The sequence below is a fragment of the Camarhynchus parvulus genome, chromosome 11 (assembly GCF_901933205.1).
Source record: "Camarhynchus parvulus chromosome 11, STF_HiC, whole genome shotgun sequence".
In the NCBI taxonomy this organism is placed as follows: domain Eukaryota; kingdom Metazoa; phylum Chordata; class Aves; order Passeriformes; family Thraupidae; genus Camarhynchus; species Camarhynchus parvulus.
In genome coordinates this window covers 12,109,968-12,123,314 of record NC_044581.1, presented here as the reverse complement: position 1 = coordinate 12,123,314, position 13,347 = coordinate 12,109,968, and the positions used below count along the sequence as shown (strand labels likewise).

Below are 13,347 nucleotides of genomic sequence, written 5' to 3'. Positions count from 1 at the left end.
AGTGGTAAGTGGTCCATATGACACTGACAGTTTTCACTTAAGGAACACATACCAAGTTAAATGATACAACAGATGGCTTTCTGTTCATGTGGGTTTCGATATGTCCACTGATCAAACAAAAACCTTGTTTCTACAGGTATCATCCTGAGCTATTCTGACCAAAGCTAATGGAGATTCTTCCCTGCTTTCATCATCTTTTTTTTTTTTTTTTTAAACTAGGGGTGGGGAATGAGAAATTATCTTCTTTGATCTCCAATGGGGAAGGGAAAAAAAAGGACTGTTCTGTTCAGGCTTTTGGCTAACACAACAAACAGTGTTTAAAATTTAACTTTGCTTAATTAATTAGTAATTCTGTTTAGTGCTGTCTGATCTTCATCCAAAAGGTATTTTGAAGCTTGAGAACTGAACATGAAAGTGTTTTGGGTGAAGATGGTCAAGTAAAGCATTTAATCTGGCAGTTTCTGTTGATGAAATACAGCCAGTTGGGGAACTAATTGGAAAAGGAAATCATAATCTGGCAAAATTCAGCAAACTCCCTGCTTTTAGCAAACTCACTCCAGATAGAGTGTGGGAAATCTAGGTTTAGTGTTTATGCATGTATGAGTTACACCCTGGCTAGCAGAGAAAAACCATATCATCTTTTGTATCTGCATCTTTAGTACAAAACCTTCCTTGTAAGGAAATAGTAAAAAAATGCACCCCCCTCTTCCCAACATAATAGGAAAAAAAACCAAAAACAAAACCACCAAACGAAAAAAGCCAGACCTAGATAGAAACCTGTGAATCTGCATCAAAGTTTGGAAGTACTTCTACTTAGAAAAGTCAAATTATTGGGATTGGCAAAAGGAATTGAACCTTTAAGGGAGGTGATGTTGCACAGACTTGTGAGTTTGACTACATTTCATTTGGGTGAGAAACTGTTCTCTGAATTTCTGAGTGAATTTCAGTTTAGCTATTCCTCACTGTCCTAGTAGTGTCTTGTCAATTATAACCATGTCTGAATATTTAAAACATATTTTGGTTCTCTGTTTTTGTTGGGATTTGGTTTGGTTTGGTTGGGTTTTCTTGTTTTTTTTTTTTTTTTTTTTGCAAGCTGTCCCAAAGTCTGAGTCACCACCCCTCTGCTCTGTCTGCTCCTGGTCAGGTGCTGGCAGTAGATCTTGTGACATTGTGACTTCTTTTCCCCTATGGTTTGCAGTTGAGTCTTTAATTTGTGTTCTGTCAACAAGAAACCATGAAATAGAACATGGGTTCTCTCCACATTTTCAGGTTGAAATACCCATCCCAGATTGGTAGGAGGCACTGCTAGTACAGCTCCCTCTGAATTGGTTTTGACTTGTCCCACTGGACGTAAAATGGACAATTAATTTCCCTACATTAAGTTTCAGAGAAGGCAGCTTGATCTTTGTTGTTTTGGAGGGTGTGTCTAATTCATCAGCTTCAGCTTTCAGTCAGGGAAAGCTAAATACATGCTTCTGGCACTGCCCCAGGACGAGCCTGTTTTTCTGTGTGTTTGTTCTGGTGGCTGTGGAACAGGAATGTTCCTCCCTGATCCTGTTCTCCCTGTGTTCATTTGCCACTGGAGAAGAGAGCCTTTGCTCAAGCGAAGTTATCTCCATCAGCGGTAAATTTCAGTCAAATCAGTGGAATAAAACAAAGTGTGCTTAATGATGGGGGTGATGTTTCTTAATCCATGGCCTCCAGGAGAATTTAAAAGTGAAATCTGAATGTGAATGTAATTGTTAATTAAAGGACTTCTCCTCAATTTAGACTTTCAAAGATGGTTGTCATTGCTCTGGTTGTTGTGCAGTCAGTGAGGAATGTCAGTTATGAATGAATGTTTATTATGTTTGCAATGAGAAAAATGTTGGCAGATAACTTAGACATCAGAGACCTCAGATAAAACAATGAAATGAATTCTCTTTCTATCCCTTTGGTTCTCATAGTCTCTTAAGTCCTCCTGCATCTGCTAGGTCTGTAAATTGGAAGGGAAACCCTGACCCTGTTGATGTCCATAGGAATTTCACTACTGAGCTAGGCCAGCTCTTGGATGCTCAATCCCACCTGTCAAATTCTGCTGCTGAAGTTCAATTTGACTGTTCTAGACGTGCTTATGACTTCCCCTCCTTGTCTTAATAATCTTTAATTTTTAAATCTTACTTTTATCCTACTCCCTCACATGTCTCTGGTTCTAATGTCTGGTTTGTTGTTCTTTTCCCCATGTACAGATAATTCTGTCCCTTTTCTTCTGGTAGTAGTTTTAAGGAATTACTGTGTAATCCACTCTATCCAAAATGAGAGGAAGGCTAATAATATTACACTTCAAAGGTTTGGTTTCATGTGTGGCAGGTGCTGACTTTCATAGGTGGCATTTTTGTCAATTCTCCAATTTTACCTTCACTCTGGTTTCTCTCAGTAATGACCCTGACATCACTGGTAATGTCCAGTCATAATTCACCACTGTGGAATTGCACAGCTTCTCCCATAGTTGTGCTTTTTGAGATAAGGTGACACAACAATCACATACCTTTGGGAAAGGCTGTCCTTCCAAGGAGGTTCTGAAGTTGTTTGTCTATTTAGCCTGAGTTCTCCTAACTGCTGTGCAAAATTTGGAGTTGGTAGCCCAGACTTGGAGGTTGTTCTGAGTTGTACCCTTTGGTTCTGGCCTCAAGATCCTGTTAATCCATCTGACTAAAATGCAAAGTATGGTTGAAAACTAGAGTGAAGCTGTCCTTATTTGAGAAGGCAGATCATTTGACAAAGCACATGGTCCTTTGCTGGAATGAGCCTTTTAGAAACATGGAATGACATGCCACCTGAGTGAGGGTGAAAGTTGTAACACTCACTTTTCCACCTGAGTGCAGCTGTATTTTGGTGCTTTATTTTTTCTCCCTTATTGTCAGATGCAGGATGGAGGCAAGAGAAAGATATTTTTTCTGCCTGAAGCTTTTACTATTCTGACTTCATTCAATACACAGAGCGCAGCAATCAGTTTACCTCATTTCTGGGATATTTTGGTGATTCCTAAGCAGCATTTTGAATTATTACCCCCTTTCCTTAGGAATGAAAAAAACCCACAAAAAAACAACCCTGAAGAAAGGCTTAATTCTTCTGGGATGAATCTTAATATCTTTAAACTGGTGCTCATTCTCTTACTCTTTTCCTCCCCCACTTCAATTATGAGCAATTGGGTGGTAGTAATTAACAATTGTAGAGAGGAACATCTGCTAATACACTTAAGCCAGTCAGTTTGTTTTTCGTGAAAGAATGGTATTTCACAATTTTTCCAAGTTAATATTTTTTCCTTTATTGTCTTTCCAATTTCAAATATTGTCCAGACCCATTTTTATAGTGTCTTAAGGTTATAGAAGTGAATACAAGACCATTAATAATGAACAAGAAAAGAACATAATAAAGAAAACATATGCAATATTTCAATTCATGAAACATTCTGTTAGGGAACATTGTTTTTGAGAGCATATGGTTATTCCCATGAGAAGCAATACATATTCTTTTTTTCCCCTCCAGTTGTGGATTCCCAAAACAAGAGTTTGTTTCTCTGTGTATTTGTCTATGTAGCACGTTCTTTTTGTCAGGACTTGTTATCTGAGCAGGGAGGTAAGTAAGTATTTTTGCACAGATGATGTATTGTATGCAGACCTATTCCTGATGGCCTAGACTTTGGAAACACAAGTCTATTAATTCTCCACAGTCCTTTGAGATAGCTATCTTGTCTGGTCTGGTTTAATATCATTGGCAGAGCTGAAAGGAAGTTCACATTGTGAATATATCTGAAACCTTGGCATGCGGCTCACTGGTGGATCTCTGTTTACAGGCTGCCAGTTTTAACTGTCCCAAGCAGACATTCTCATTTTATTTATAAGTAGGCTCTGCATGTGTTTGTATCCCTCATGAAATTGAGCACATGTCAATAGTCAAAACTAAGTATAGCAGCAAGATACCAAACACTTCTTCTCTTCTCAGACAAAACAGTATGTATTTTTAAATGTTCATTGGGTTTGGATAAGGCATATGGGGATATATGCACAGACACATTGTTTGATCATTTGTTAATATTATTGTAGTATCTCTATATTGCCCTTTAAAATTTCTTCAGTTAGATTTCATTTTTCTTTGCTGAACGAAACTTGACATCAGGATGAGATCACCAGATTTCCCCATTTCATTCGAGCTCCAAAATGAGTAACTGATTTCAAAGGATAATTCCCTGGAGCAGCAAGGCCAATAAGTTCTTCAGATCAAAGGTCAGCGAAGCTCAAAGAGGATAATTTCTGGCATACAGTATTTAAACTCTCCCAAGGAGTGTACTGCAAGATGTATCCCCTCCTTCTCCAATAGTTGAACCCTTGTTTTTTGAGAAGACTAATTTGTCAGTGCACGTTTTTTCCTCTGTTACATAAATTATACATTAAAGTGAAAGCTTCCTATCTGAACACACAAACTGTACATCCAGAAAGTCTGTTAACCATACCAGGGGAAGGAAGGGCTGCTCCTTCAGCAGAAGGTGACTGTGCTGGTCCTCTCTGAAGTACCTGCTGGGCTCTGGTGCTCTAATGCCAGTGGCTTTCAGCTCAGTGCAGGAGCATGGTGGTGGGAAGGAGGGAATGCTCTGTTGGACACTTTGTTTTGACAGAAAACCCAACAAAGGGCACTGAGGCAAGGAACAGCCACCTCCTGCAGGATCTGCCTCACAGTGCTGTGCCTAATGCAGTCTGCCATGCCATTGTCATTTGGGATTGTCATTTGGGATGCTGACTCTCGACAGATAGAAGATAACTGTAGAAGTCTTTTGGCCATCGTGTACTTTTAAATATTTAAAAAATGTGTGATAACAGAAGTGGATGTTGTTTTTTTTCCAAATGGCTGTTCACTGTCCCAAAGAAGCTAGGGGTCATACCAGCCCAGCTTTCATTTATTTCACATTCCTTGGAGCAAGGCTGGGTGGGATTGCAAAAGCTTCTTTTACAGAAGTTTTTATCAGGTTATAACTGCTTGTGGAAAACCAGTCACTGGTGCAGATGAGGCACTGAAAATCTGGGGCTGTGTCTAATAGCTGTGAAGAACCATTATCAGTGTAACTGTCCTTGTTATGAAGGCCCAGGTTACTTTTTCATTTCTTGTTGATTTTAGAATGTAGCAACAAAGCTGGACTGAAGTAGACAAACAAATGTCTTTTGTAGTATGGGGGTGTTTTTGTCACCTTAGTTTTGAACTTCTGGGAATGTAGAGTTATGTTCAAAGGGCAAAGTGAGCATAAAGCAAACAGCACTTTATCAGATATACTTCAAAGTATTGGAAATAATATTTATTTTAACACCTGTCTTACCTGTGATAAACACTATACAAAAGCCTCCTAAGAAGCAGTCCCTGCTCATCCAACAACACCAGCTTAAAAGAATCAGGGAAGAAACTGCTGTGAAGCAACTTTGTCTTCTTTTGTCTGACCTTCCTACTTAGCTTGTGTTTGGTGTAAGGAATCCTAACACGACTTAGAGTAGAAATCAAAGCATATCAACATGTCATTATGTGTACAATAAACACCATCAAATTGGTATAATGCAAATTACATGTGTGTATTGGGAAGCTGGTGTTAGTATAACCTCGAAACCACCAGTAAGTATCACAAGACAGGAAATACCCAAGGTCAGCATTTCAAATTTATTCCCTTTTCTTTACTGTACATCCATCTTATATTGCATACCACAGTTTTGAAAACAAACAAACAAAAGTAATACAATAATGTTAAATTTAAACAAACAAATGTAGTACAGTGTGACAGTGTGAATGTTGGGGCAGAAATCTACTGGAATTTCTGAGAGTATGAAGCAATGGTAATGGGAGTTGTAAGAGTTTTATTTTGGTTTGTGTTTTGGTGGTTGCTTTTGGTTTTTTGTTGGTGTTGTTGGTTGGTTGGTTTCTTGAAGCTATTTTCTATTTTAAACATGAAAGAAAGTCCTGGAAAATGGCTAATGAAGTATCTTAACTTCTAGCATGTTAGTGACTTGCTTTCTTGGAAGAATGGTTGGGAGGAAGCTCAGCAGTGTGGGACACCAGGAGAGCCAGTAAACCCAGTCTGAAATGGGTCACCCTGAACTGGAGGGGATCATCAGTCACCTTTTTTGTAAGGAATCTGACTTGATTGAACTGGCACTTAATGAGATGCTACTGCCAAAGGCATCCCCAAGAAACAGTTCCTGACATGGCATTAGGATAAAGGCTTTGGGTGGATGCAAACGCTGCAGTGCAGGAGAAGAAAATGCTGACTTTAAGACTCATGTTTTTGCAACATTGTTGGGTTTTGGGGAGTTGGAAGGATTGCTGCTATATATAATGGAGTGAGGGCATAATGTTGGCAGAGGTGTGTGGATGTATAAAAAATCATGTCTAAAAGTCTGAGGGTAGGGTTAAAAAGTTTGTGTATATTTTCAAAATGCTAATGAAGATAGAATTAGTTTTCTTCAGATACAGGGTTTCATCATGTGCAAGGCTGAATGCCCCTGCAGAAGCCCAAGGAACAGCTGTTAAGTTCTAGACCTTTGTCTTTTAATCCACATAAGAAGCATATATCTTTCTGTTGTATATCTGATATATGTTGTGATAGATATTAATATTGATGCACTTTATGAGTGCTATTGATTTATGCAAATGTCTGATGTTTTAACTTGAAACTTGAGTGAAATATGCTATTTCATGCATTGAAAAAATGCAGCTTAACCTTTTTGGCAGATAGTGTTGCCTTCTTGGAAGGTACTAAACTTTGTGTGTGTTTGAAGAGTGAAACTGGAACAGAATGAGGGCTTTATTTCAGCTTCATTACTTCACTCACTGCTGGTGAATGTGATGGGTTTTTGCAATATGTCAGAAACTTTCAATATTTTGCAAATTATTCAACTTATTTGCAGTAACAGTTCTGCTATTTTATATTCTCATAATAGTGTGTTTGAACTTCCTGTGACTCTAGTGATGTTTGTAGGAGAGGCTGTGTACCAAAAGCTGTTGGTAGATTGTCTGCTGAAATTATCCCAGATGTGTAGTGAACACAAAAGCAAATCAAGTATAATGATCCTCTCATACAAGTGTGCTGATATCAATTTCACCCTAAATATAAAGACAGATTTGCAAATATGAGACTGCTTTGACATTTCCTTATAAGCATTTTTTCTTAAATATGCTTTTCGCAGTGGCTTTGCCTCCAGAGAAGACAGATGGAGTTTGCAGTGGAGATGAAAAGAAAGCAGAAAAAGAAAGTGACACACGCACAAGTTCCAAGAAGCAACTGAAATTTGAAGTAAGTCCTTTGTATTTTAAAGTTTCACTGTACTGACATAATTATGGTAGAAAAATAACCTGTGGACCAAATAGTGTCATCTGATGCATGTTTATTGCTCCCAGTGTTTGTAGTGGGTACAGGAGGCAGCAGAAGTGGCACAAATCAGTGCCTTGCTGTCAGTGCTCCATGTGAGGTGATTAGTGACACTTATTTCCAGGTTTGGAGAGAATCAAATGATGGTTATTTCTCTGCAGGATCTGAAATGCATAGTAAGAGGAAGCTTTCAGTTTAACCCTTTATTTATTAGGCCAGCTACCATATAATCAAATCTTTAGACTGACTTTCATGTACTATTGCACATGGATAAATCTGGCTAATGTAAAAGATGCCTGTGACAGGTTCTGCAATGCTTGATCTTCAGTGCCCAGGTCTCCAAAGTGGAATAACCCTGACCTGCTACTTGGGAAATCCATCTGGTCACATGGCAGGAGGAGGAGGATGATGAGTCCTATGGGTTATTTCCTTGTAGGCTTGCATCTGTAGAACATCATATAACTGTCAGACATTGTGTGCAGTTGGCAGATTTTGTTTCTGTAGGGAGTGTTTTCATTAATGTGAGTATGGAAACATGCAGTCACCCAGCTAGTGGGTTGTCTGTCTTGGTGAGGAGGAAGATATTCTGGCACCAGCAAAAAATAGCACAAATATTCATCTCTGCACTCCAGCCTTTTGGTGCTGTCAGCACCAAAGTAATGAGCTTTGTGTTCCCTCAGTTGATGATTCAAAGACCATGCAGGCACCTTACAGCATGGCTGGAGTGTTCTTTTCCGTCTCACTCTGGTACAATTTTATATTTTATTGTTTTAAAGCAGATTAGGGGGTGGTAGGTTTCCCATGGATAGTTCAGGTGTTGCTTTTGTGCCTTCTGGGGAGGTGACTTTTCTTTTTTCCTATTTTTTTCCCCACAGCTATAACTCTTTTTCTAGGCCTATTTTATATTCTACCTCAAGTAGCAGACATTTGCAGACAGGAAAGGCATGATAAATTGCAATTAACAGTGCCTTGACATTTGAACGTTGGAAGACACCTGTCAACATGGTTGGTGCCAGAGTAGCTGGAGCTCCACTGTACCAGCAAAGTCTGTGCTTGTTCCCAAGTAGTTCTTGGCATGCCATAAAGGTTAGCACTTGGTTCTAGGCACCGTGACTAATGCACGGAAGGTTTCCATGGCTCTTAACTAAGCAGAGCACATCCTCACATAAAGATGTTATGTTAGGCAGTGTGGGACAGGGAAGTATTAATATGTGGCAAGAAACCAAGTATTGATATTTTTTCCCTTGGTCTACAAATGAAAGTTTTCCAGCAATGTAACCTGGGAGCTAAGAGACTGGTAAATGCTTCAAAGGTATGAAAGAATCAGAAACGCAGTGTTGCGACAAGGGGTCTAAACCTGAGGTGAAAGTGATTTGGCTTTTAAAGGTGCCAGGAATGTTTATGTAATATGAAACTGTGTTTCCACAGTGGAGTGTGGGGCACTTGGCAGCTCTCAGCCGGGCTTGTTACAACTGAGAGGAGCTGCCTTTGAACTCGGCAGGGGACGGGTGCCCATGGCTGCTGAAGGGAATTGGTTTCAAGTCGGAAGATCAGCCAGGTGTTTTGAGGTCTATCATGCTGAAGCTATTTGGGGCTGTTTATTTTACTTGCATACAGTGACTTTCATTTTAATTGCACTGTAACTTCTCTGTTTTGCCTTTTTGTGGCTCTGGATAATTCTGATTGCATGGGCCTTGAGAGGCAGCAAACGATTTGCACCCAGGTGACTGGAGTCAGTCAAAGTGCATCCTTTGTTCTTGGTTTTGGTTTGGGGATTTTTTTCCCCTTTAACAAATTGATTCTTTCAGGTTTCCACAGATCACACTCTCACTAACAGAAGCATAGTTAAAACAAGGAGCAGGTTCTACTCCCGGGTTGTTCTTGCCAGTTCCAAGGCAGGCTCTGTTTCAGGAGCTTCAGTGATGTTGTACTGCACTAACTCTGACAACCTTTGCCTGTCAAATATCTGTGTTGAGGACAGGTCTCTCTGGTGGGGATCTGTTCCACACTGCATTAATCCTTACTCCTGGCCTTGTGGTTTGCCACCTCTGCTTCTGTTGTCTTGTTCTTCCTGAGAAAAGTGTAGTTTTCCTTCTCACATTTTAGTGGGGAATCTTACCATGTGTCAAGAACTTCAGGGAATAGTCTTCTTGTACCTTTTCCTGTTTTCTACAATGTAGTGGAAAGCAAGTTGTGAATTCCCTGAGGTGTAGCCCAGAGGGTTAGGAGTGTTGTGTGATTATGATGGGACCTCTTTGTTGTGGTGGACAGAGATGTGGACAGGACAGGACATACCCTGAGAGCTTCCTCCCACAAGGGAGGGAGGGAGGAAGAAAGCAAGCAGCATCTTACAGAGTCTCCTCTGCAAACGGGCCTTTGCCTTAGATAATCAGCTGCTCTTTGCATGTTTCTTAGGAATTGCAATGTGATGTGTCTGTAGAGGAAGATAACAGGCAAGAATGGACCTTCACTCTGTATGACTTTGATAACAACGGAAGAGTCACACGTGAGGTAAGCAAAGTACAGCTGCCCCTCTATGGGCAGCACTTGCTAACAAGAGAAGTGTTTTATAACAGGAACATTTTTCTACTATGAAGTAGAGGTGTCCTGCCAACTTAAACAGCAGTTTCCATCGACCCTTCCCTCCTAGAAACAATCCCACCAGTAGTTTGCTGTTTTCAGATCTACTGTACCGGTTTTTAAGCTGGTTGTTGTTTAATATCTGAGATCAGCCTTTAAAAAGTAGTACTGGCATTTGAGGAGGAAAAATATCTGAAACAACTGAACAGCTAAACACATTGTCAAAATAAACCCCTGCAAATGTATATTGTTCTGGCTTCTCTCCTGCTTTTCAGAGTTAAGCTAACCAAATAGCAAGGTTGCTTGCTGACATTCTTTCCAGCAGTACTAACTATACTCTTCTATTGTTTTTATGAATATTGGGCTGATCTCTGCCTTTTCCCTCCAAGTATAAATAACACTGATGATGTTCTCTGGAGGACCATAAAGAATGGCTGTCAAAGCATACCTGTGTTTATTTTTTATTATCAGGATGTCTTCGAGCCAAATAAGAGGATGTATAGATTAGGCTATAGTCCTTTCTGAGAACTATTTCTGCCCAAATTGAATAATACTTCTTCTAGAAGAACGTCTTTTACTTGGGATTTATGCTGTGTGCTGTCATTGATTTTTGTGATGTGTGTTTACTGGCTCCCATGCCTTTAGATAATCAACTGAAAATCAAAGGCTTTTTTCTCTCTTAGATCTGATGCTGGTGCCTGTGACAATTAGTAAAAACTGTTTGAAAGCAATAGGGCAAATACTGAAAGTGTAGTGGCCTTAGACACCAAAAAGTCTGAAGCAAATTTCTTTTGACATTGCCAAAGGTGGTGGTTGTTCAGGGTTTTTAACATGTATTTGAACATCATTACAAGGCTATTTTTATTATCTCTACTCTGATAGTGCTTTGAATAGTCAAGTGAAATCTGTGCCCCTCATGCACAAGAACAAGCAGATGAAAAGTTGCAGGCTAAGTCCAGAGTTTGAAATAGGAAGATGAGATAGAGAGGGCAAGAAGGACAGATGAGGTGAGGAAGTAGTATTGTATTTGTTAATGTCTGTGGAACAGAGACTAGAAAAATGAAATAACTTGCTTGAAGTCTCACAAGAACGTAGTGGCAGATTGAACCCAGGTCTTTCAAGACCCAAGGCTAAGTCTTCATTACAAGATTATTGTGACTCTCAAAAATAGGGGAAAAACACACAAAACCCAAACCCACACACATGGGTGTCTTTTACATTCAGGCATGGAATTCCCATTAATGTCAGCGGGGGTTCCATGTGCTGAACATAACGAGAATATGCTTTCAAGTATGTATACAATAATTACTTGTGATTATGTGGTACACCGAAGAGCTTAATTTGACTGTACTTTGAGAATATGTTACAGCCAAATTCTACCTCACCCTGCTACAAGAGCAGACTACAGCTTAACTGAAACCAAATCTGTGCAGGGATTGAATATTATACTCCTCTGAGGTCTGGAGGTTGCTACATTCAGGCTTGAACCTGTGCCAAAAAAAATTCTTTCAACCAAGGGACCAAATAGGTTGATAATTTTCAGCTCTTTACATGTGACCAAAGATAGAAATGAGAAGTATGCGCCATTCCAAATCTTCCCCTTTATGTCACACACTTCTTTTGCAAACTGTTCCAGGGCCATTTGTATAAGCCATCTTCTTGGTTATCTTCTGTTGAATCCAGGTGCAATTTATGAGGGTTTTTTTTGAGCAAGAATGACCAACAATAGCAGCTCATAGATAATCCTGGCCACAAAAGAGGAATTTTAGTCTCTTAATATGACATAGAATCTCTTGTTCTCTTGGCCCCTGGGAGATGGGCAGACATAGTGTGCCTGATACTGTCCTTTGCTAAGCAACTCTGTCCTGTTCCTGCAAATGACTTAACGAGGGGGAACATTAAACATTTGAATAGTTTCAATTAAAATTAATAAGAGACATGTTTTCAGTTGAAAGTATGTGAAGTACCAGTGCCCTTTAGTGAGCTGATAAAAATGCATTCAGAACCAGTCAGCTTTTCTTAACAAAGGTCCAGTGTTCTGGTGAGAAAAGCTTAATATGGACCTTTTCTCCTTCTTGGAGAATTTCCCTTTAATGTCTCCTGGATTTATATCTGGATTTAACAGAGAGATTTTTTTCAGTTAGTTTTTTACCTGTAGACCTGGAGGTGCTTTGCAAAAAGAAGTCAGTAGCATTATTCTTGCTTTTCACCACATTTTAAAAGTGAGACAGTGGAAAAGAAGTTGCTTGCCCACCCATATCCATTTCATTTGATTCCAAATCATTGTGTTTAAAACATTGTACCTCATGTCCAGAGACTTTCCAAAGGAATCCAGAGTTAAATTAAGTTTGTAAGACACACATAGGTGGGGAGAAATTTTACTGATGGATTTAATTGGCTTTTTCATTCAAATGTATAAAAATTGTAAATAAGGTGTGTGTTTAGTTGCTACAACTTCCCTTGGGTTCTACAGAATGACAGATCACTGCTAGAGCATTCAAATTCCATTTTAGTGAAATTTCTGCTGGATCTTATGTCTTCAGAACTTAATGTGCTTTGATTTCCTCCTAGAGTCTGTATGACTTATTCTATAGTCCTTATAATTAGAAATTCACATCTAATCATGCTTCTTGAAGAGATAGACCCGTTATGAAAGCATAATTATTGGGATGGCAAATTGTAAATTAACATTACTGTATGTTATTAAACTTCTGCTTTTTCTGTCATAAAGATGACCAGTTCTCAGTCCTTTTTGGTTTAGTGAGAGATAACTTTTCCTGCTGTAATATGTATATTACAAAACTTGGCTAATAACACTTCCCTTCATTCCATAAGCCATAAGAGGACAATTCATTATGTACAGCAGGCCTTTTTAGAACTGACAGCTGCACTGTAATTATCCACACATGAATATTTGTAATCGGACTTGAAACTTGGATAATTGAACTAATGTGTTTTGATCTGTGAGGTTTTATATTGAGCTCTCTGAATGTAATTATGCTTCATAAACACTAGCTTTTTTTTTGCTTTTTTTTTAACCGAGTTCTTCCTTGTAATATTGAGTTTCTTTGGTGAGCGACTGCACAGGAATAAGCACAAAAGAAAGTTGCTTGTCAGAACAAAAAAAAAAAACCCCAAAAACAACAACAAAAAAAGAAATTTCTTCTAGAGCAGCTTTTGAGTAGATAGCAAGTGAAGTTCCTTTTGCGTTCCAAATAAGAATGATTCAAAAATGTATGTGATCAAACAGAGCTGATGTTGCAATAAAAACATCCTGCTGTATGTCGAAATCAGACTACAAACAAAGTACAAATGAGACATTTGTATTTATCTTTTTCCAAGGGAAAATAATGAACTGATATTGATGTTTCTCTTCATGCATT

At 39.0% G+C, this 13,347-nt stretch overlaps 1 protein-coding gene across 1 annotated transcript in view; it reads left to right on the top strand.

Annotated features, from left to right (window-relative positions):
* Positions 1 to 13,347, top strand: part of NKD1 (NKD inhibitor of WNT signaling pathway 1) — a 109,120-nt gene that overhangs the window by 79,020 nt on the left and 16,753 nt on the right. The window contains exons 5-6 of the mRNA XM_030956198.1: positions 7,203 to 7,309; positions 9,800 to 9,895. Of these exons, the coding sequence (XP_030812058.1) occupies positions 7,203 to 7,309; positions 9,800 to 9,895 (203 nt within the window). The remainder of the gene's footprint in view (positions 1 to 7,202; positions 7,310 to 9,799; positions 9,896 to 13,347) is intronic.